At 33.6% G+C, this 24104-nt stretch overlaps 1 protein-coding gene across 1 annotated transcript in view; it reads right to left on the reverse strand.

The window, feature by feature from the left end:
- LOC110376233 (zwei Ig domain protein zig-8) overlaps nt 1-24104 on the reverse strand; it is a 182136-nt gene that overhangs the window by 31829 nt on the left and 126203 nt on the right. Inside the window, exon 4 of the mRNA XM_064038087.1 lies at nt 3513-3624. Coding sequence (XP_063894157.1) covers nt 3513-3570 — 58 coding nt within the window. The 5' untranslated portion in view covers nt 3571-3624. The remainder of the gene's footprint in view (nt 1-3512; nt 3625-24104) is intronic.

Below are 24104 nucleotides of genomic sequence, written 5' to 3' on the forward strand. Positions count from 1 at the left end.
AAATAATTGAAATGTTAAATTGCCGATTATTTCACTGTAGCTAAAAGGTGAAAATAGTTGTGATGATACTGCTTCTTTACACGGTTAATTATTACCTACAGACTAGCTGTTTTCCCGCAATTTCACTCGTGTCTCGTGGAAACTACTGCTACGTGACTGAATAAAAACATAGCCTGTGTAATTTGGGGATAATGTAGTTTCCTGAGCATTTAGGGTTCAAACAAACAAACAAAAAATATTTTCTCCTTGTTAAATTGGTAGGTATTGATTTATTATTTGTACCCATAGATTTGATATCCGACAAAGGGATAATTATATAAAATGGTTCAAAAAAATTCAACACACCACTATAACTATACCTATTTGAAAACTCCCGCTTAATAAAAGCAGACCAGTATAAAAAAAAAATGATTTTAAATAAAATATTAATAATATAATAGCTTCAAACAAATATAATTTCAATTCATTCGAAAATATGAGGTACTTACCGGTAGGCCATTTATTTAAGCGCAAAGGCTATTATTTTTATCTCACATTTATTTTAAAAGCCAATTTTATTATTGAATGAAACCTATTTTACTGTGAAGAAAAGACAATGCCAATAACGATTAATTAAATTAAAATTGTATTCCAGTCTAGGTAAGTATTTATGAAATTACGAAAATATAATAATGCAATTTTATTTTTTTTGAGGCAACTTAGGTGCAAACAAATTTTCAAAACGTACTTTTATTATTATATTTCCAAATGCCATGAAAGTAGAGGTACCTACGATTCCACTAACTGGGCGTCTCTATCTAGCAAGTACCTGCTTACTTCAGAAAAGGTTAGGCAAAACCGTCTTTCAATTATTTGCGATGTATATCAATCCATCCAGAATTCACACATTTAACTTTAGCAACCCACATTCCTCTAAGTCAGACTAAAGGACAAAAAAACTCAGCTTAACACAAACCCAACATCTACTTTTGTGAAAAAATCCAAAATAAACGAATAAAAAATATATATCCTCGTCGTGGCCCAAAATAGGGACAATACAAAAAATAAGTAAAAGCGCTATGTATTTAGAGATTTAAGCCTCACTGTTGCCAAATAGGTTCAGTACAAAAGCTAGACTTATATTGCCTAACGCTGGCAGAACAAAACATCAAGATAAAGCACGGAAAAAACTGGCCGAGTGCTAGTAAAAATTGGCTTATGTTTAACTGATCACCAGAAATAGTAACAAATAGCAGACAAAAATAGTAAATGATCACCAAAATGAAACTCGCATTTTAATGTAAAATGAAAACCAAAGTTTTAACACTTTGCTATCCTATTTAAGTGAATTTACTCCAAAATAAATCATGCGCAAGCCAAAAATAGTAAATGATCACCAAAATTAAACCACCATTTTAAAGTAAAATGATAACCAAAGTTTTTACATTCTGCTATCCTATTTAAGCAAAATGAGTCCAAATAAATCACTGTTATCCCAAAAGTAGTAAATGATCACCAAAAGTAGTGAATGATCATCAAAATTATACCAGCGTTTTAATATAAAATGATAATCAAAGTTTTTACATCTTGCTATCCTGTTTAAGTAAACTGACTCCAAAAAAATAAGTTCGGCCTGATACAATAAATGTAATAACATTATGGGGACCCTTTTCCTGCACTAGGGTGGAAAATTGTCTATTGCATGCCTCTAAACAGTGCGATAAGAGTGTGTTTTCGAGGGAGTGTATTGAGAAACACATTCTTCTTCTTCTTTCTCCTGCCCTGTTCCCAATTTAACTTGGGGTCGGCGCAATATGTCATTTTCTTCCATTTTCCCCTGTCACTCGTCATACTGACACTCAAGCATACATTGCAAGCCGGACACATAACTTAATATGGCATCATAATACTTTATTTGATAATAAGCAAAGGGTATAATTTAGGCGGTCACCAAAAAAATTTTTAAGACTCTAAGCTGAGGCACCAAATAAAATAAACAACTCCAAAAAAAATAAATTGACTTTATTAAAAGGGCACTAAAGTATATAATATTATGATCCAAAAAAAATAAAATAACATCTGAAAAATCGCAAATCTCGCACAAATATTATTTTTGGTTCCCAAAATGGATTAATGGTCACCAAATTCTATCCAACTAAAAGATTAATATTACTACCAAAAAGTTAGTGACGAAAACGAATCGCTGCAAAACCGACTCCACGTAGTCTTGTCTGCCCTACCCCTAGAGTGCAATTCAAAACCGCGTAGGCGCGGAGGGGCGAGGCGGCCTGCGAGCTGAGGCGCAGGTAGTTTTAAGGCTCGCCGCCGCGGCTGAGGCTGGCCGGCGGAGCCGGCCAGAAAGCCGAAGCTGCAGTGGTGAGCGTGAAAACCATCTGCGACGATAAGCTCGCATGGGACCGCCGGAGCCCTGCAGCGCCGGAGCCGTGACAGAAGCCATGTTGCTGCATGTTGCGTGCTTACATTTTAAACGTACTGAGTTACACACAAATTCATATAACAATAAATAAGCGACGTACGTTTGGGAACCCCAGTATATTAATTGGTATTTGGGAAATATTCTAGAGATCGTTAGCTTTTTTAGTCCAACAAAAATGACCAAATTAGGAGTCATGGTATTACATAATTGGTATCATCTAAGTAGTGACAATATATAATATTTGGGCTAAAGTGTATTTTAAAGGAGTCCATATATTTTTTTAGTAGTCAATAATACGAAAAAATGGTTTTATCTAATAATATTTTTGGAAACGTTATTTGGTGACCATTTATCCATTTTGGTAACCGTTTAGAATTTTTTTGGTAGTAAAATGGGTACTTTTTTGGGTGGTGTTTAAACATAAGCCATAAGCAAAGTAATAAGCCTACATTTTATGGCAATCACAGTGACTTATTTAGGCAAAAATAATACATTAATTTGGTCGTCAAGAGTTGGTGATCATTTACTAAATTTGGTGGTCGAATACAATTTAAAGTGAAGTCGTGACTAAAATAGCTGGTACTATTACATTTTTAGACTTTATTTTTCTGGTGTTCAGTAGATTTTTCTGGTTGCAAAACTAAGGGTATCAAAGCATTTTATGGTGGTCATTATATTTGTTCCCGTAAAAATTAAGCTGCTAGGGTACTATATAAAAAATCTATATCTATATGTGAGCAAAAGTAGATCTGTATGTATGTTACGCAATTACGCTAAAACGGCTGAAGCCTATTTCAATATTTGGCACAGAGATAGGTAGTATACTACTCCAGTGACAAGGATAGGCTACTTTTTATCCGGGTGACAGAAAACAGTTTCCTAAGGATGCAGTTGAAACCGTGACCGAAAACTAGTATCATATAATAACAAATGATTAGCCTATAAGTTATAAATCAGTGAGTTCACAGAAGAATTGTTTTACTTCAGGCATAGAATTCTAAACACAAAAAACACTCAATAAAGAACCACAACAGCATACAGCACGTCACACAACCTAATACTTCGTGGTTGCACATAAATAGAGGTCCCTCCTCACCTGTGCGGCTGACGAGAGCCAAAGCGCCCAGCGCCGCGAAGAGGAAAGCCGCAGACATCGCTAGATCACGTGTCCATGCATAATCCCACTTTCACGCCTCAAAACACCTCCCCTGCGAACAAAATTAAACCATATTAACATCTGCTTAAAGTCCATTTCAAGCTTCACGCGTAATCAAGATTTGTACAGCGGAATTTCAACTCTGTTGTGTACAAGTTATGGTCGGTTTTGCGATGTGTTGGTGTAGTGTGACTATGTGTACGGTGATTTAAGGACACTGTTTGGATGGCGACGTGAATAGAATATGCGAGTCATGTTATTATCAGGTTTTGTACCTGTATCACGCTATATTAAGTTTTTTTTCCTAGATTAACTGTTTATGGCCTACTTTTATATGCGTAGGAAAAGGTAATACTCGGAGGAAAAAGCGAAAATAATGATTAAATAAGGTATTATTTAAATATCTACTATTTATAAACTTTTTCCAAAATTCAGGACAAAATTAATCGGACAGCATCAGTATATTTTTTTAATCACAGAAAGAAGGATTAGGTACTCTCAGTGTCCACACGTCCAAACATATAATGAGATATTAAAATACCCACAAATAAAATACCTCTCATATTACCTTTTTTCCCACATAACCAATAACCACGATTTTCCGTCCCTTAGAAAGAAGGTAATAATCGATCCACCATGTATTTATATAGCCATTGAAATGGACCATGGTCCTGTCCGAGGTACCACGGTTGAATGGAAACCCTAATGAGTTTATTCAATAGGAATAGACTCCAATGGGCGTTAAGCGGGGTCATTATGTAAAGAGGGGTATAAACCAACCATGTTTTGGTCGAGTTGCTGAAATTGAGATTTTAATGGTCACCATACTAATATTAGCTTCTAATTTTGTATGGGTTTTTGATCGCTTTTGGTTATGGCATTGAGAGGAAGTTCATTTTTGAATGCCATATTAAATTTTGAAAGAACGATAAACGACTTTACCCAGTTTATTCGATTTTTTTATACTGCGAGTTTTTTCAACTGGGTTTAGGGATGATACCATAAAACATTCTAAAAATGACAAAAACATAAATAAAACTACATATATATAGTTATATAGTTCAATTAATTTAACTATTTTAATAAAACTAAAGCAAAACTGCAACCCAAACTAGTTAAACGAAACTCCCCACGAATTAGTCGACAGTCAAACTTTCGGAAAACATACGAATTTTCGCTCTAACGTCGTGCGACTAATTATAGAATTACGTCACCATTAAAAAAGGAAAACTAATAAAAGTTGATAGCACTCTGACCGACTTTGGTAGGAAGTTTTTTGCTCGACTGTCTAAAGTTGGGAGGTAGCCAAGGGGCCAGTGGATGCTCCGAGTTCATTAAGTGAGCTGTAAGTAAAATAGAAGTGCGAGCTTCGAGCAATCGATCAGGACAACGGGTTTGTGATTGGTATTCTGTGTTTCACCTTTTGGTGTACCATTTATCTTTTGCGAAATAGAAGTTATTTATTTTTACTTATTTACTGGTATGCCAATAAAATACATAAAAGATACAAACTGTAATAACATATTTGGCATGTATATGTATACCTATTGCAGGCATACGCATGCTTTATAACGGACAATAAGTGAAGTTATACAATCGCCATAAATATGCTTAAGATTTTATTCTGAAGGGTAATTTTTATAGTACTTAGATGTATACAAGTTATATTTTTTGTCAGCTGAGGACCATGCAATTTTCTTTCTCTACGAGATGTACCTACCATGGTAGGTAAAGCAATAAATACAATATTATACATCAAATATAAATTATTAACGCAGAGTACATAGTCTTGATTTACTAGATCTCATAGAATCTCATTTAATTTCATTTACTCTCTCATATAGAATTGACCAGCATTTGGTACAAGAATCTCAAGAACTTAATACGAAAATATTTTCAAAATATTTCTTGTCCATAATACCCAAGTTATGTTTGGGTCAGACTTTAATAAAGGATTCTGACGACAGATGTCAAGTCTAGCATCCCAAATACTTAGTACTGTGTACTAAAAATTCAGGCTGTCTTTTTATGTCACCGAAAGTGAATTTTTGCTCTAAGAGCACACTGCAAACTTTTAGTCGGCCGATAGTTTGTTGGGGCTCATAAATCAGTATGAAGATGAATGGTAGTACGCACATTACAAAGATCAGGTATTAAGCCAGTAGCAAACGGATCGAAACTTTTATTTTAAACATGATTTGCTTTAAAAACATTTTTGCTTACCAACAGGCCAACTGTCGGTCGACTGTTTAATCTGCAGTGTGTGTAGTATGGTACATATATGGCTGTTTTGTATTTAAAAGGCTTGTACCATATGGCTGGAATCCCAAAATTGAATCCAAGACCGCAATTACGGGCATCAGGCTAATAAATGGCTTCTAACTGAATAATTGTTTTTTTTCTTTGCTGATTTTGGGATCAAAGCGATGGAAAATGTACCAGATGTTTTAATTTAGTTCCGATTATTCTATTATTGAAGTATTTTATACAATCTGGACCTTACCTAGTTTTTTTTTTTTTGTACTACCTAGAGTATTTTTAATACTTTTTTTTTTTGTAAAGCTCGGTATTCTGCATGAAATATCTGAAACATGGTTATTACTGTAAGGATTTTCCATGAATTTATTTAAAATCCGGGTTTTAGCAGGTTTTATTAAAATAATTATTTACGTATTTTTTGAGCCAATAAATTTTTCTCGTATCCAAAATTGAAACGTTACCGATACAGCGGAATAATTGTATAACCTACCTAATCACATTGAAATTCGAATTGTATCGATTCTAAATCGGAATAAAATGACTGAATACAGAATACATGGGCCCAGTGAAAGCAAATAGGATTTTTTATTGAACAACTAAGCTTAAAATTCTGCGAGCCGTGCAACGTTGATGACGTAGGATTTGGTTACGTCATAGCTATGCAAATGGATTTTATAAAAAAAAAGCTCGAGTTTTTTGGTTGGGTAATATAATAAGACTTTATTTTTAACAAGGCTTTTGTAATAATCTTCATATATCATAACTTTCATGAAAAAGTCTCTAAAAACGTAACTGAATCAGAAATGATCCAACGACCTCATTTTCTAATATCATATTTAAATCCTAGTTAAATAAAGTACCTATTCCTAATTATCACAAAATAAATCCATCATTCACAATATATTACTCGTTAAATAAAGAACCCAGACCTAATTATCTTCTCACAATATAATTTCAACTTACCACAATTATAAACAGAACAAACACTTCTACACAAACCAAGAAACACCTAAGTTTCACAGCACACCTCAAGAAACATACAAACATACAGACAAACCGCAGTACCCATGAATGGGCCTAAAATAAGCGAGACTAGAAACTTCCCTTTGTCTCGCCCGCTTCGAATCTAACTCGGCCGTTCTTTGAAAGAGGAGCTAGGGAAGTTCTGAATTGAGGAGTTCGTCACAAAAGGGGAAAAGAAGTTCGTCACAATGACAAAAAGTTCGTCCGTGTTAATTGATTGGGTGTGCAAGGAATTTAGATGAGAATTAGATAAGTTGGAGTGAAGGTACTCGTATTGTGTTTGGGTTTAAATATTTATTATTGTAATTATGTGACCCCTCCAATTTCTTAATCTAATTATTTCTGGGTATTGCTTTATTTTATCAAAAAATTGTGGCTTGAATTCATATGTTATTTTATTTATTTATTATTTATAATATGTTAATATATGTTATTTTTATATAAAATCAATTTAAACCCGAAACCGATTGTGAACCACGCAAATATGAAATGTACATACCTACTTTTGTAACACGAGTAAATGTAGGACATAAAACAGCAACTATATAGGTAACAGAGAACACTGGAATACGTAATGTTAAAATTTACCAGAACATGAAATGTAAGCGAAAAATATAACAATCTATGTAACATTTTATTTACATTGCTACATGCTCGCACCCTGTATATTGACTACGCTGCTACGCTGCTACGTTGCTACGCGGCTACGAAGCTGACGTCATTGCTACACCGCTACGCTCGTAGCGATTGATTTCATTCTGCCTCAGTCTTATTTACTGAACTCTGCGTACAAATTGTTTATTTATCTGTCTATATGGAATCTGTTTTAGTTTATGTCAGGTATTTATTTATTTTTGCTTAGAAAATAAGTTTTTTGTTTGGCTACAGTCTACAGTAAGGCTGTATGATACTAACGCAAACAAAAATTAACTGGAGTGCATCTTCATGTTTTCTATAAATAATGATGTTGTTAAACAATCTAAACATATTACAAAATCTACGCAGCAATGCAAGCAGCAATTTAAAAATCTATGCAAATATGTTATTAATAATGTCTTTAAAACCCCATAAAGTAAAATAATTTTCTCTCTAAGGATCTGAACTTCTATTATTATTCATCTTGACAGACTTGCAGGTCTATCCAGCTGACATCATTCACTATCCGATCTCCTCCAGCAGTAGTTCTACATAAACCTTAAAGTTTTAATATTACTGTTTTGACCTAAACGCTAAAATTGACAAGAAATTCAGACCCGTTTGCTGTAAACGCTAAACAATTTTCTTGAATTTGTCCTATTGGAAAATTCAAGTAGCTATTTGAGTATCAGTTTCTACTAATATTAGATGGTTCGACGACAATCCTTAGCTGAAAGCGGTAAGCTTCAAAGGACCTATTAAGTTAAGTGTTTAGATTCCCAGTTGTTCCCCTGAAATATTCTGTCGTTTCAGTAATTTATTTGAACGTTTTAATAACGTTTGATCCCTGTAGGAATATTTGTTTGGAATACAAATTTTTGGATATTAATAATAAGTATGTATTTTTGGAGTTCTATTGTTATGGAAATATGCTTTGGTCCAGTTTTTTTTTTTGTGTTGTTTTTCATTTTGTTTTGTCTCAGTATGTGAAATGTCACAAATTCATGTAAACTGTTCCCACTATTTAATTTTGTTTTGTATAAAATGAGCTGCAACGCTTTTATCAAACACAATAGGTAATGAAATATATTCTATCACTATTAAAGTCATAATTTCTGTTAAAGCGTAACTTCATTATCAAGTTCTTTTACCCATCTTAGACAAATATTTTTTTCAGATTTCTTTTCAACCTTCGTTTCCTACAATCCATCCTGAGTTCAAACCAGATTTAAATAAAAAAAAAAAAACACAAATTGACGACTAAAATTAAATTCCTTTTACTCTTCTATCGCAATTGAAGTGCCTCAATGCAATCACGGGTACAGAGATTCGATTCCCGGAACAGACAAGCTGAATCTGCGAGGAAATAAATTAGTTTTAGTTGTTGTGGTTCCGTCGAGAGGAATGAAATGTCAATGGTATTAAGAACTATGCTTTCTTTCTTTCTTTCCTATCGTATTTTCTTTGTGCAAGGATAAAGGGGATTGCATTCTTTTGTATGTTTAATCCTCGGATTATTCGATGGGCTGTGACTTGTGAGAAATGTTCTCGACAGATCTTAGGATAAAGAAATTCTGATTTGATTTTCTGAATTACAAAAGGAACTATTTATTTATGGAAATAGGTTGTGCGTTGTGGTCTTGACAACGTTAAAAGCTGAAACGATAAATGGTAAGGAAAAGTTGGAATAACAGGCTAACGAATCGTTTGTTTTTTTTTTTAAATTTGTCTGTTTGTGTTTCTGAATGGAGAATAAATAGAGAATTTAAGTGGTGAAATCCATATAATCCAAAAATACACCTTTAAAATGTATAATCAAAATTATTTACCTTACTTACCTGCCTTACCTAAAAAATCCAAATTTATATTAATACAAATGGCAGATATTTTTGTAAAACTCAAATCTATTCTATCATCAAACGAAATTGGAAGGTACAATAATATACCATTCAAATTGGATGAAAATATTGGTTCTAAAATTGGATCAAATTAGGTGAGTTTATTCACAAAGTTGGTTGGCTCTCGATGATCTGAAGAGCCACTCGAATGCATAGCGGGATAGGTTCTTGAATTATATTATGCTGATTCTACTTCTGGTTGTAAAAATAATATTCAGTCGTTTTATAACTGTTCTGACGTCAACTGATATTTTTGAGGTTATTTTTAGTGACTTCAAAGCACCGTATTATAAAATGTGGTTCACAAAAAGCACTGGGCTTAGTACCAGGTTTAAAGCATTTTTTTGTGACCACGGTTTAAACTAGTACTATATAGCCGGTACTTTTTAAGACGACTTTTTATAATAAGGTAGATAAGGTTCATGTTTTTCGAAAATTCAAATCATTTTGTAACCTCACTTCCAAAACATGAAAAAACAATCTAGCTTGCGTTGTGGACATAAAATGTTTCATGTCAAAGGCCGCAAAAATAATTTTAGGTCCAACGTTTATTTTTTTGACGTCCTAGCGACATACCCAGAATCGTTTTGGTAGGTTCGCCAGAGAATTTGCATTTCGCCCTAGGGGTCCCCATGAACTAAATTGCTTTACATTCGTATATTGAATATGCGGCTTTGGGCTTCTAATATTGACACAGTGAGACGTTTGAGGCCAAAGGGACGGCAATGGGTCTTTGTAGAAGAAATGTCAAATTAAGTCTGCTAAGAATTTTCGCACCGCTCACAGCCTATGCAAACATAGAATTAATTTATTTTTGTTGAATATGTATGTAGGTGGTTTTACATTTACAGAGCGAGCTTAGGCTTGTTGAATGTTCTAGTTTAGTAAGAGAATTTTCGAGGTTTATTTAATTTTCTAGTTTGTTGAGTAATCTGTGTTGGTGAACTTTATTACGCGAGTTACGATTGGTAACATAATTGGTTTACAAGTATCAAATTATGTCACGCCTTTGTTGGTAGAAGCCGTGTTTGGAAAGTTATGTTTATTATTTCTAGTAGAACTTTACGCGGTTTCACCCGTGCCTAATGGGAACAACTCCTCACGCGTGGACAAAAAAAATCCTCCTTTCGCAATAATAAATTGGCCCATCTTACACTGAAAGAATTTTCTGACACAGTTCCTAAGAAGACCACTCTCAAGTAAAAAATATGAGTAATAAATTAAAACAAACAAAACAAAAATTGAGAAACAAGATAACAAAAAATATGAAACATGAACTCAAATAATACTAAATCAAACAGCAGCCGTAAAACACTTATAAATGCTTTTCTCATTCAACTTCTGCAAAAGATATAACAAAAATTTAGGGCGCACAAATCAAATACTCTTACAGTTGAAGCCAAGGCTTTGCCAGAAATATTCCATATCATAATAGACTATAAATTTTATTTGTCCTACTTTCTTATCATATTCATGTTATATTACATTGGTTAGTTTCGTAAATCTACTGCTTTATGTCACACTATACCTACATACTTATCTATATACTCTTATCGTAAATTTTTAATAATACATAAAAACACTGACATTTTTATTCAATTTCGAACCCCAAAAAATATCTTAAATGTTCATAGGTCAAAAAGTTAGGAAAATACCTTACTTATGACCCAAAGGACCATGAGTCAAATTGGGCTCATTGTCCAACAGAGTTATAGCATATGCCGTTGTGAAGGTTTTTGTTTGTACTAAAATTTTTACTATGGGCACTACCTTCAATTCCATGGCAAAAAAAAGATATGCACCTTAACAGGTTTTGTAGAAAAAGAATTGTTAGGATTCGTAGTGCGCTTGGTTGTTCATGACATAAAACCTAATTCGCAGGATTTGATTATGCTAGGATTATGGGACCACCTTCATCACCAGGTCAGGGTCTGATGATGGAAACCCTGAGAAATCGAGGGCAACTTTCGAAAATTGTAGGCGTGCATAGGTTAAAAACTTGACAATGAGGTGTACGTTTGATAACACTATGCAACAGTGAAGGTTTGGAGCTGACCTGATGATGGAGACCGGAGAAGGTCGAGGGAACTCAACAACTGAATATGTAAACTACCTCGTGTTTGGGCTTATATTATTCGTATTGATGAGAACTTTCCACAAATGCGGATAGTGACAACTATGCTTGTCACTGAAAAGCCAAAAATAAAAAACTTTTGACAAAAAAATAAAACCGACTCCTAAAAACACTGAAAAGCAAAAAAAAACTATTCTTAGGTGCATCGGCATAGAAGTCGGTGGCGTATAAACTCAGGAACATCCATAGGAGACATCAGGAGACTCCATCTCTAGCACAAAGAAGAAATCGTCCACGGACTGTCCTCGGTATCTATACAAGGTGTTGATTTGCATTTGTGCCATACTTCAGGAGAAGGACATAAAATACGTAAATAATCGATTGGAATTACAGTAGACGGGAAATAGCTAATATGCACTGCTTTTTTTGTCATTGTAGTGTCGTAGTATTTCAGAAGTAATCCAATTTTATGAATGAAATTAATGAATAATCGTTGCGTATGCTTTGTGTTTGCGTTTGTGTGAGGGAGCAGCACGCTTTTGAGGCCAGTAACAAACGCGCCGAGTTCGAAAACGGGTAGGAGACATTGTCGAATTTCCGAAAAAAAATTAAAATCAAAAATTTTCGTACCAATTTTTTTGTTGATTTGGGTTGAGAATCATTAGTATAATTACGTCCTTGACTATGGCACGCATGCAAATCAACAGCTTGTATAACGAAACTAAGGCACACACAATTTAGACGAACAGCCAGCATGTCAACCCTTCTTACTGCTTATCATGGCTATGTTGCATCTCTTTTAAGGTATTGTGTTATTTTTTGGGGTAATTCTACCGATAACGAAAATGTATTCAGAGCTCAGAAAAAGTGTGTGCGAGCCATAGCGAAAATAGCGCAGACGGACAGCTGCAAACCATTTTTTATAAAATATAGAATCCTTACACTACCCTGTATATACATACTTGAAGTTGTAATGTTTGTTAAGAAAAATATGCACTATTTTAGTAAATTAAAAAGTAAAAGGCATAATTGGGTGGATGACTAGGTCAAAAATAAATTACGTTGTCATATTCATTTAGTGAAGCATCTAAAAATAATGTCACTTCCATTTATCGTTTTGATGGAATAATTGATTAAATTTTTTTATTGATAATATAAGCTAAATAAGAATCCAGTTTGATGTGAAAAATCTGTGACGTCATAAGTTGCGCTTTCATACATATTGCAAAGAAAGTGACAGTTTTTGACAGTTAAATAAAAGTAATGAATTTGACTCGTTGGAAACTACCGTATTGTCATATAAGTCTACCACAAAACAAAACAGCGCTACTCAATAAAAGTATCTTTTGCATGGCACCTCGGATCTATAACCATTTGCCAAGATCTGTTCTCGAAACCTCACAGATCAACATGTTTAAGAGGAAAGTTAAAACATTGTTATTGTCAAAGGCGTATTATAGCGTAAGAGAATTTTTAGAAGATACATTATTATAGAATTAGATTAATAATTAGAACTATATGATTTCCCTTTTTCCTGTTTTTTTTTGTTTTGTTTAATAGTTTAATTTTGCAAGCCTTATATTGGTAGGATATGGTCAACGCTCTTTTTTTGTAAAATAAAATAAGATCTACATGTATGTACCCATATTCGCAAAATAAATAAATTTGAATTTGAATTTGAATTTGAATTTAATCCACCGGCAGGATATTTAGACGACATCATTATTGGTATTGATTGAAATGTTAACAAAAATAATTTTAACTGTTAGTAGTTGTTTTATTTTTTATGTATACATTAAACCTAGAATTAAAACTAGTTAAAGGTGTTCAATAACAAAACCTACAATGCCATAACAGCATTACTTTTTGCAGAATATTAGTTTATTTATGGTCGGAGAAAAATATTTATAGCAAAATAACCCAATGGATTCTTCGCAAAAATGAGTTTAAATCTTTATATTTAGTGCTTTACAAGTATATTCAAAGTGGTCTCATCTCTGTTGGTGGGTGAGCCCAGGCTTCATACATTTTTGCCCATGGTCCTTTATCAATTCTCCAGGGACAACCTGTAAAAGCATTTTGCTGATCTTCACGAAAAGTTACATATTATTTGAAAGGATTCCAATTCTTTCAATTCTTGTTCTTTTTAACGTACCATTAAGCTCGTATATTTTGTCATTAAGCTTTTTATCGAGACATTGTGATAAATAGTCATGTTTATGCGAGTTACATTTAACTTTAAAATTCACCATTCCCAATGCAAATGAAGTCATTATTCACGAGAGAACCAAGCGACGGTATCTCTTAAATAATAATATTTTAGTTCAATACGAAATAAAATCGTTCTTTGTCCGTTATTATTAACAATTTCCTTTTAATTAATGATAATATATTTTGGTACGGAGATTTTTGCGGAACAACCGTTTTCAATGAGATTCGTGTCCGTCATTAATCCTCGAATCAACATGGAAATCCGATTAAAAACTTAATGTCATCACAGAGAAAATTGAGCGTTTCGGACCATATCGTTTAAAATGTCCGCTTCGTTTTATTTCGATCCTTAATTGAAATAAGATATATCATTCAGATGAGTGTAAACATTCAATTATGTTGTTTTTGTGTTCGGTTTTTCGAATATTCGATATATTTTATTGTAATGAGAAATATTCAGGAAATAATTGCAATAAAATTGTCATCAAGGTATTAGTGCTGCTCCTGAGTTCCAGTAGGTACATTTTGTTTCAATACAAAAATAACTAGTCGAAAATATTATACAATTTTTTTGTTTCCATTTTAAACGTATTGATAGTTCTATCTAATCTAATCTTCGTCTATCATTATTTACTTTTTTTATAAAAAAAACTACATTTCAGACCAGTTATTTTGAAAGACAATATTGTTAGCGTAGTCAGTGCAAGTAGGTATGTACAAGCTATGCTAATATGAAGTCCTATGTCACAAACATCGTTATTCCTAACATTTGAATATGAGAACCAATATTTGCGTTCCTAACATTCACCAAACAATTATTCCAACAATTCTATCGACTGAAATTTCTATATCTTGAACCAATTTTAGAACGTTTCGACAGAGTCCCGACTGTCATTTGAACATTTTTAAACGTCATCACGAGTAGTCAGAAAACAGAAACCAGTTCTACCAGAGTATTGGTTTCCTCCACCTGGATAAAAAGTTGCCTATGTATATCTTCTTTTTTTTTGGATTGTCTATAAGCTAGCGTTTGACCACTATCTCACCGGATGGTGAGCGATGATGTGGACGAAACTGGAACAACCTTGCCTTGAAGAACCCTGTTATTTATAATCCATCTCAAAAGATAACACTCAGTACCAAATTTCTACTCAATCATTTTAGCAGTTTTAAGGTAATTGCCTAACAAACACACAGAAGTCTATGAAGATTTTATGACCATGTTCCAACACAGATACCCATAAAATTTTCCTCAATAATTCCACCATGGCTCCAATTTGTAAGTAATCCACAATGTTCGATTCTAACATCGTTTGTCATAACACGACAATAACGGGACAAAAGGGAATTTCTGGATTTATTCCCCGTTTATTTAGTGCTACCATTCAGCAGATTAAAAGATGGAGACATGATACTCTGTTTGAAGATATTTTTCTTTTGTACTATTTTGTTGGGTAAATATGTATAATGTTTGTTTGATGGGTTTGTCTTTGGAAATATTAAGATTAGGTAGTTTTGAAAGTATGACATCATTTCTTCTTGACGCTTTCACGCTTAAACTGTTCGACCGATTATGAAGAAATTTGGCATGGGATATCACATGGGATGACTGTTTTAATTTGAATGTATGATTTGAAGACTGTATGATTAACAAAAATAGTCTTAAAGAAAGATTATAGGAAATTTTATTTAAATCGGTAAATCTGTTTTCTTGTAAATAAACAAATTGTCATCCGCGTTTGAAATATTAGTAAAAATGCTTATTTCAGTACGTAATCATAAACAAAGCATGGTCTTTAAGAAGCTCTTGATACTTACAACATGAACTACTTTTGTCATCAAGTATATAAAATGTAAGTTTATTTCACTAATGTACAAAGTGTGAGAGATAAAGAGTGCTGCACATAAACTGCGCTATAACTCAATATATCAACGAACCTTTTGTTAAGTGGGTGTTAAAATACATTGTAATGTTTCTACTGTAATAAATAATGTCTATAAGACGTGTTACACAAAAATAGTGTAGAAGGACCTTAGGTACTTTTGTAAATATACATATGTATAAAATCTAGTTTTGACCCGTTGTTTAATCCACGTTCCTTGAAAACTATTTCATAAGGACAATATTTTAAAGTACACATATATGGAGTGGAAAGCCACTCAGATTTTGTTTTAGAAAAAAAAAAAACATTTTCTTTCTGATTAATTAATTAATTATCTGCTAAAATTAAAAATACAACAGCTTTTATTTATATTTTTTGTCGTCACAGTTGTAATTTGGGAGTAATTTCACGGAAATATAGGTTTATCCCCGAGGCAGGACATATAATGGATATTTTTATTCACTTTTGTGTGTTTTTCCTACCATAGCGTTATTAGGTAATTACTTCGTTATTTTCGCTGACTTCAATTTCAAAATACTTTTTTGTAGGTACGTTTTTTGCTTAAATAAGCACCTCTAATGCATCGCAATTACTATTTAAAATAGCAAAAAATACACCGACTTTTAAAATAAGGTTGATTCAACTAAAAGCAGCCCTCACTTTCCACATCTATTTGCTGAAAAAACTCAAAAAACTCTGACCCATTTTCAAGAACACAGACTCTTTACGTTTTTATCCAAATGTATACAAGTAGCGTAATTTGGGGGAACAAAAACGGAGAAAAAAACGAGAATTTACAGCGACGTAAAATCTAGGAGAAAAAAAGATAAATGTCAACCGGCAAACACGCTGTAGATTAACGTTTGGTTAAAAGAAAACATATTTTTTGCTGTATGTAAAAATAATGGGAGTGTACCAGAAAATGCTGTTTAGAAAAGGATTAGCATGGCTATTGTTTATATGCATATATTTTGGCCAAAATGGCTTAATTTTTTTTGATCCTGGAAATATTACAAAGTCTACTTGATATTGTTGTTTACTATACAAAATCATCATCATCCTCCGAGCCTTTTCCCAATCATGTTGGGGTCGGCTTCCAGTCTAACCGGATTCAGCTGAGTACCAGTGCTTTACAAGAAGCGACTGCCTATCTGACCTCCTCAACCCAGTTACCCGGGCAACCCGATACCCCTTGGTTAGACTGGTGTCAGACTTACTGGCTTCTGACTACCCGTAACGACTGCCAAGGATGTTCACTGACAGCCGGGACCTACAGTTTAACGTGCCATCCGAAACACAGTCAATGGTGTCTAAGATATACTTAGAAAGTACATACAAACTTAGAAAAGTTGCATTGGTACTTGCCTGACCTGAGATCGAACTCGCGCCCTCATACTTGAGAGGTTGGTGTTTTACCCACTAGGCCACCACGACTTCTACTACTACTATACAAAATAAACTAAAAAATAAACTTCTACTACTATACAATATATTGAGACCTAAATTGTTTCCCGAGTAACTGGGTTGAGGAGGTCAGATAGACAGTCGCTCCTCGTAAAACACTGGTATACAACTGAATCCGGTTAGACTGGAAGCCGACCCCAACATAGTTGGGAAAAGGCTCGGGAGATCTAAATGATCATCTTATGGCACGTGATTGGTTAACCAATCTTACTGATATTTAATAACGAGCTCTTTCTAAGAGGTCTTTTTAGTATTTGTTACAAAATCCATAGGTTTCACAACCAATGTACGTAAAACTAGTTAACTATACGTACATAGTTATAACATCTTATCAACATAGTTATGATTTATGTTGAAATTATTTTGATTAGTTTCGTGTAGTTACAAACTAAGTTTATGTTTATAGTTGGGACATCTTTACTAAATTACTAGGGACAGAAGTATGTGTTAACGTTGGTAAACTTGTGATTATTATTTGCACGAAGTTATATAAACTTATGTGTTTTGCTAACATGTGTATAATTTGGAATTAGATTGAGGGTTGTCCTGAATATGATTAGTATTTTAGAACTGTTACGAGATGCTAAATTAATTTGAAAGTTCAGCCAGGTCAGTGTAGGACATTCAAATTGTTTAATTGTGTTAACATCCGAGGGATCTATTTCGAATAATCCTATTTCTGATAGGTTTACATATCTATATACTACCTTCTCTCCGCGTTTTCGCCTGGGTGCCGGGCAACTACTATATTTATCACTCGGATATCCAACTCCATAGTACCGTACCTGTGTCTGTGCCAAACTACATCTCCATATGTTTAGCCGTTTTTGCGGTATTGCATATTATAAAGACACATTTACTTTGGCATTTTTGACACTAGTTAAGAAGAAGAAACTCCCCTTCTATCCCTTTGAAATAAATATCATGAAGTTATCAAAATACATTTCAATCAAAAACAAGGTAACACTACTATCTCTTACTTCACAAAACTGTTCCTATTTTCCTGTAGAATATTTCTCTCAAATCTAGATAGCTATCCAGGTTTGTCGCTCCACAATATAGCATTCACTTCAATTGAGCACGAACCGCGGTTTGAGAGTTATTCGATTTTTCTCAGCAAGTGGTTTATTTCTTAGTGTACGGGTAGAAGGTACAAGAAAAAGTGAATTTAATCGAGTTGTATGAAAACTTAGATCGGGTAGTTTGTAGATGTTGGGGTTTTTGTTGGCTGTAGTTTTGTAATTGAATTAGGTTCTTCTGTAAGGGTACTTTTTAATGATGTTGACTTGGTTGTAAGAGACATCATTTAAGACAAACTAATTAATGATGCTGATGCATTTAGTGACGTAAAATATTTTCTATAATACTACTGGCCTGGTACCTACTGGCCAAAAGCTCTTTTTATTCCAAAAACATATGGGCAATGTCTCCAGTGAAATTCACAACACAACCGAAGAACCTTTGCCACATTTCTTTATTTTAGCAGTTTCCAAGTGAAAGGGTAAGAAACAAACAAATCGCTATTTATAATATTATTAAGTGAGGCTTTAGGCTACTATTTTATAGATGAGTACTCATTTACTGACATAATATCTAAACATCTACTTCCAAATAGCAATAACATCCCCCAACGTTTTTTTCCACGTTTTTCGTCCACATTTACTCAGTAATCAGACACTCATCAGCCTGAGATGTCTAAAAACTCTATCTAGTCTAGACCAAAGTAATATCAGTGCATAAAACTTTATTGAAGCGAGCACAAACATGATTAATAATAGTAAAACGACGATGGGAAAATACGAAGTTCATGTGAGGCAGTTTCTTATCTCGCCAAGGTCAATTAAAGGTCAAATGCTGCGTAGTTCTTTGGGAAAATTAGACTTTTTTGCTTTGGTTTGTATTTTTTATTAACTTGTTTTTTTGTAATTTGAAGTTGTACTAGGTTTTGCTCGCAATTTTAGCAGTCTTATTTTCCACTTACATATTCCGATTTTAATTTTGGTTTTGATCAATTTCTACCAAAAGGATGTTATGTTCTAGCCAGTTACAGTCTACCGTCAAACAGTTCTATATATAATTCCGATACCTAACAGCAGCTACATCCCACTTCAAAGCAAAAAGGTTGATGTAAATTGCTGCAATACATTTTGATGTATATCTCACTAAAACCTCCAATGACCATTTTTTTATTATTACAATATGTCCCTTTGCAAAATGTCTCGTTACATAAATGCGAAAGTAACTCTGTCAGTCTGTCTGTTTTTTACGCTTTCACGTCTAAACCACTGAACTGATTTTAATAAAATTTGGTACAGAGATAGAATTGACCTTGAGAAAGAACGTAGGATAGTTTTTATCCCGGACTTTTGAAGAATTCTCTTGGAAACGCGATATAACCAAATTACTTGCGAAATAAATTAACTAAATTATTCAGCTATTTTATCTTCAAGAAGGATAAAAACAACCACTAGTACACAGGACCAAAGTTATATATTTTTTTTCATAATAACAGGTCACAAATTGAACAAAAAACACACTTGCCGTCGATGATGGGCCGAAGGTTAAAGTGGCTCTCACTCAAGTATGCGGGTTCGTGACCTTACAAGTACCATTGAGGTCTTTTCAAAGTTATATGCACTTGACCAGCTGTTTCTCGTGGTTTCAGCCGCGTCCGAGGGAATTACTGTCCTTACAAGGATAAAATACTGCCAATCATCTGTAGATAGTGGAACTTCTACATAGTGAAATCATTCCTCAAATCTTCTTCGTCTTCCTGCCCTATTCCCAAGTTATTTTTGTGGTCGGCGCAATATGTCTTTTTCTTCCATACCTCTCTGTCAGACGGCATACTAACATCCACTGTCTTCTTATTCGTGTCCTCAGTCAGGCAATTAATCCATATTTTCCTCGGTCTACCTCTGCTTCTCCATCCTTCCATCATTTCTCACATTATTTCTAGCCTATTCAAACATACAATCAAATCTTTCTCTTCTCCAATCTAAATAAGGATATCAAGTTTATCGTGGAAGCCAATGACAAACCTTGCAAAGACTTTGAAAATAACTTGCAGACTTTTTATAAAGCCGAGCCAATCAAAGCGTTCTAACTACAATCGATCAAGTACTTGAACATCTTACGTTATATCCTAGCTTACGATAGATTTCCAATTAGTACAGTATTGTGTCTGACAAGTCCATTGAACTTCGTCTAGAGAGTGCATAATTTAGATAGGTCTCACAAACTGCTGAGTTGAGTTATTAATGCTGATCGATCGACAGTTTCAGGATGGTCTATTGGGTTCTGTAGTGTCTGTGTTAAGGTTTAAGATCATTATATTAATTCTACGGAAATTAGGCAAAAATAAAGTCCTGTGCGTAATATAGGTGTATAGAATCTTTTGGTCACAATTCACTACGGCAATCCGGTATCCATAACATTGCCTTTCAAATGATGGTCATCAAGCCATACAATATAGCCATATGCATAGGCAAGAATTTAGGAGTTAGGTTGAGTGGGACTGTCAAGAACTACCTACTACTCCAGGTACCTACAAACCATTTTTTGTAATTGTTTAAGATAAGAAAATATAATGCTTGTTCCTTTCTCTCTCCAGTGAAATTAAGAGAAATCTGCAAAAGGCTGCAAATTCGGCAAAATGTGACTCTTACATAAAAAGTATTTTTGGAAGGAAATGTATGACAGTAATTTTTTTTTAATCTTTTATTTGTAGAGGCTTAAACGCTGCTGCGTTATGCCAGCCTCGTAAGGTTTAACACATGACAGTGATAAAAAATATAAATCAATTAATAAAGTAGTAATGCTAATTACCTAATAGGTGGGAAGAAAAGAGAGATTTTAGTGCACAGTACAAAATAAAACAAAACAGCATCTAAAGATTAGTCTGCAAATAAAACAGAGCGCTTGATCTGAACACATTAATTATTTTTATTTCACTCCCGGCAGTACAGTTTCATTTGAGGTACGTTTTATATCTACTCACTCTTAAGTGGTTACTTTCTTGATTAAAGAAACTCAACTACTTGAATGTATACAGATTATTTTCATTCGGACTTATTTCAAGGAAGTAACGTCTAAGTTACGATATACACACTGCAAACTTGCACTCGGCCGATAGTTAGTTTGGGCTCGTAAATGAGTATGAAGATGAATGGTTGTACGCTCATTACAAAGATCAGGTATTTAACTGTATTAAGCCAATTGAAACTAAAATAAGAATCAAGAATTTCTTCAAATATTTTTATTGCAAACCATCGGGTCAATTGACGGCCCACTGTTTAGTCTGTAGTGAGCAGGCACTTTAAAGAACTTTTTAGTTTGAAAATAAAAGGTAAAAATTCATAGTAAACAGTTGTTTTAAAAACACAGACGTTTTTTTGACCGTGAACTTGGCCTTTCGTCTTAGTATGCTCGACGGATTTCTTGTACATGTGGCTACCTTTTTCATTTTTGCACCTGAGGCTTGCGTACTTATATATCAAGGATACTACCTAGATAAATACATTTTACAGGTTCCGCGCCCAAAGGGTAAAGCCGACCCAACAAACGTGAGGCATACACGGACCCAACGTTTTTGCCGTATGGTATGATATTAATATCGGTACAAAACCTTTTATATGCCAGTCCGATTCTCACTTGTTTTTATCCTTTTAGTTTTCAGCATGAATGAAACCTTGTACAGAGCAAACCATTTCTTGCTTCTTGATAATAGTTAGCCTATGTTATTTTGAAAGAGTTACCGCGGCCCTGGTACATCAAAGGCCTACGACGGAACACGATGGTTTTTAGTCAGTAAGAGTCTGACACTCCCTCACCGCTGCTAACCCACAGCGAGAGGCGTCATTTGATGATTTTCACGTCGTTGAAAAAAGGTACAGCTTTATTACAATGTCATCGAAATCCATTCAGTAGTTAGAGTTAGAGATACAAACACATACATCTAAACATAATTCACATTTGTAACATTAAGTACCTTGAGAATACACTAACATTAATCTTTAAAAACCACAATATTTTGATAACATCTGACCTTGAAAAGGTTAAAGCCGAGACAACTTGATACACTAATACTCCTTGCACTTAATAGTAATGTTATAATAGATATAAACTATTTTAAGCTACAGAAAACCGAATTAATGTAGTAACATTTTACACGCATTATAATATTTGAATCATAGTAAGGTATTTGCGTAATAGTCAAATTGTACCACTAATAATTTAGCTTATTATGAAAAGCTAGCTTTTATCCGTTGTACATAGTTACATTATGATGAATGCTTTATATTATATTGTATTTATTTATGCAATACCATTAGCAACATTAATCCATATACTAATAGGTCTATGGCAATAGTTATTACGGATTAAATACGGTTAAAAACGGATCTTCATGAAAATTCATTGTTACTTATATTGTAATATTATTTAGGCTATTATTTATTTCATGCTGGAAAAGAAGTTTATGTCTGTCTCTAGAGTATCAAATATATGTGGTACCCAATCGATTCAGCTGTATTAGCGTGATTGCCTAACACATACAGAGATACTTTTACATTTACAAAAAAAAACAATAAAATTTATTTCAGTATAGTGAGTGTACCTACTTATATACCATACAAGCTTTAATATTCACCTGTTCATAATACTAAACAGGTCCCGCTTACACATATTTACCATCCATATGAATTCAAGTATCTAAGGTATACCTACAACAGAGATTATTTCCGACAAATTCCTCATACACCTATAAATATTGCTTTAAGCATATGAAATAACACACATTACGAAAAGCAAACATTTGTAGTAGATTTTCTTTCATGTCTATTAAGCTTATATAAATAGTAATTTATTTTTTATGGAACTTGAAAGATGAGGAAGTGCGTGGAAAAATGTGGATATTATTTTAGTATTAATAGAACCTTTGGTAAAGTATGTATGTAGATATAATCATGGACTCCCATGTATTGGGTACCTGGGTTAATGTATCAGGTCAGGTAATGTCATTGGAATTTTTTTGTGGGAAAACTGCCCAGAAAGCTGTAGATTTTTAGTTCGTGTGTTTTTATGCATGACGAATGGTGGTATACTTGTCTCATAAGAGAATTCGTTTTGTTACTTACGGACTATGTGTTAACTCCAATGAATACAGATACAAATATCCAAAATTATTATCATAATATTAAAGTGTAAAGAAAAATATACTTAGATCTATTCCAAAATAATTTTATCATAACCTGAACTACCATGTTTAAACAAAATATTCAAGGACCTACAAACACGTCATTTACTAATACCCAAAGATACACGACCATGTCCCAAAGATTTAGGAAAACATGAAACATGCTAGACATGGTAAAGGAAGCTAATATATAGACTTATGGTCTAGGCAATAAATAACGTCTGGTCTAGGTATTACTTGTATGTACTGACTTGTAATATGACGCTGTAATATTGTTGGTCATAAATGTGGGGTATTTTGATAATGTTGGGGAAGATTTTATTATTAAAGGTTCGTTGTAGTGTTGATAGAAAGGGCTAGTTTTTTGTTTGAGGCAAATTAATAGTTTCGGAAAGTTTTTCAGGATTGAGAAAAACGAAGAATTTTCTTCCGTGAGATTTCCAAGAATTCGGGAGATTCCTGTTAAAGTATGCATTTCTTGTATAGTTCATACTTGTAACTGATTAGAACAATAATTTAACTACCTATTCTTTACACGCAACATATGAATGACACAAAATTCACAAAAAACGTCTTTCCTAAACTTCAGATTTTCAATCCCCAACCAAGCCTAAAAACAATTACCAGATTTCCCAAAAACCAGTGTTGAGTCCTTTCACAAACTCGAAAAAAAAACAAATGAAAAAATCGCATCTAAAGCCACCGATTTCGAAACTAAACTGCGAAACTGATTTGAATAAAATGCATTGTTACGGCTGGGCCGTCACTAGTAAAATGGAAATCAAATATGGCGGATGGTAAAAAAACGAGCCGATCCGTACAAACAGTGTCATTGGATTTTGTTCGAGAGCTAAAATGTAGAACAGTTTAATTTTGATGGTGAGGTGT

The sequence above is a fragment of the Helicoverpa armigera genome, chromosome 15, assembly GCF_030705265.1.
Source record: "Helicoverpa armigera isolate CAAS_96S chromosome 15, ASM3070526v1, whole genome shotgun sequence".
In the NCBI taxonomy this organism is placed as follows: Eukaryota; Metazoa; Arthropoda; class Insecta; order Lepidoptera; family Noctuidae; genus Helicoverpa; species Helicoverpa armigera.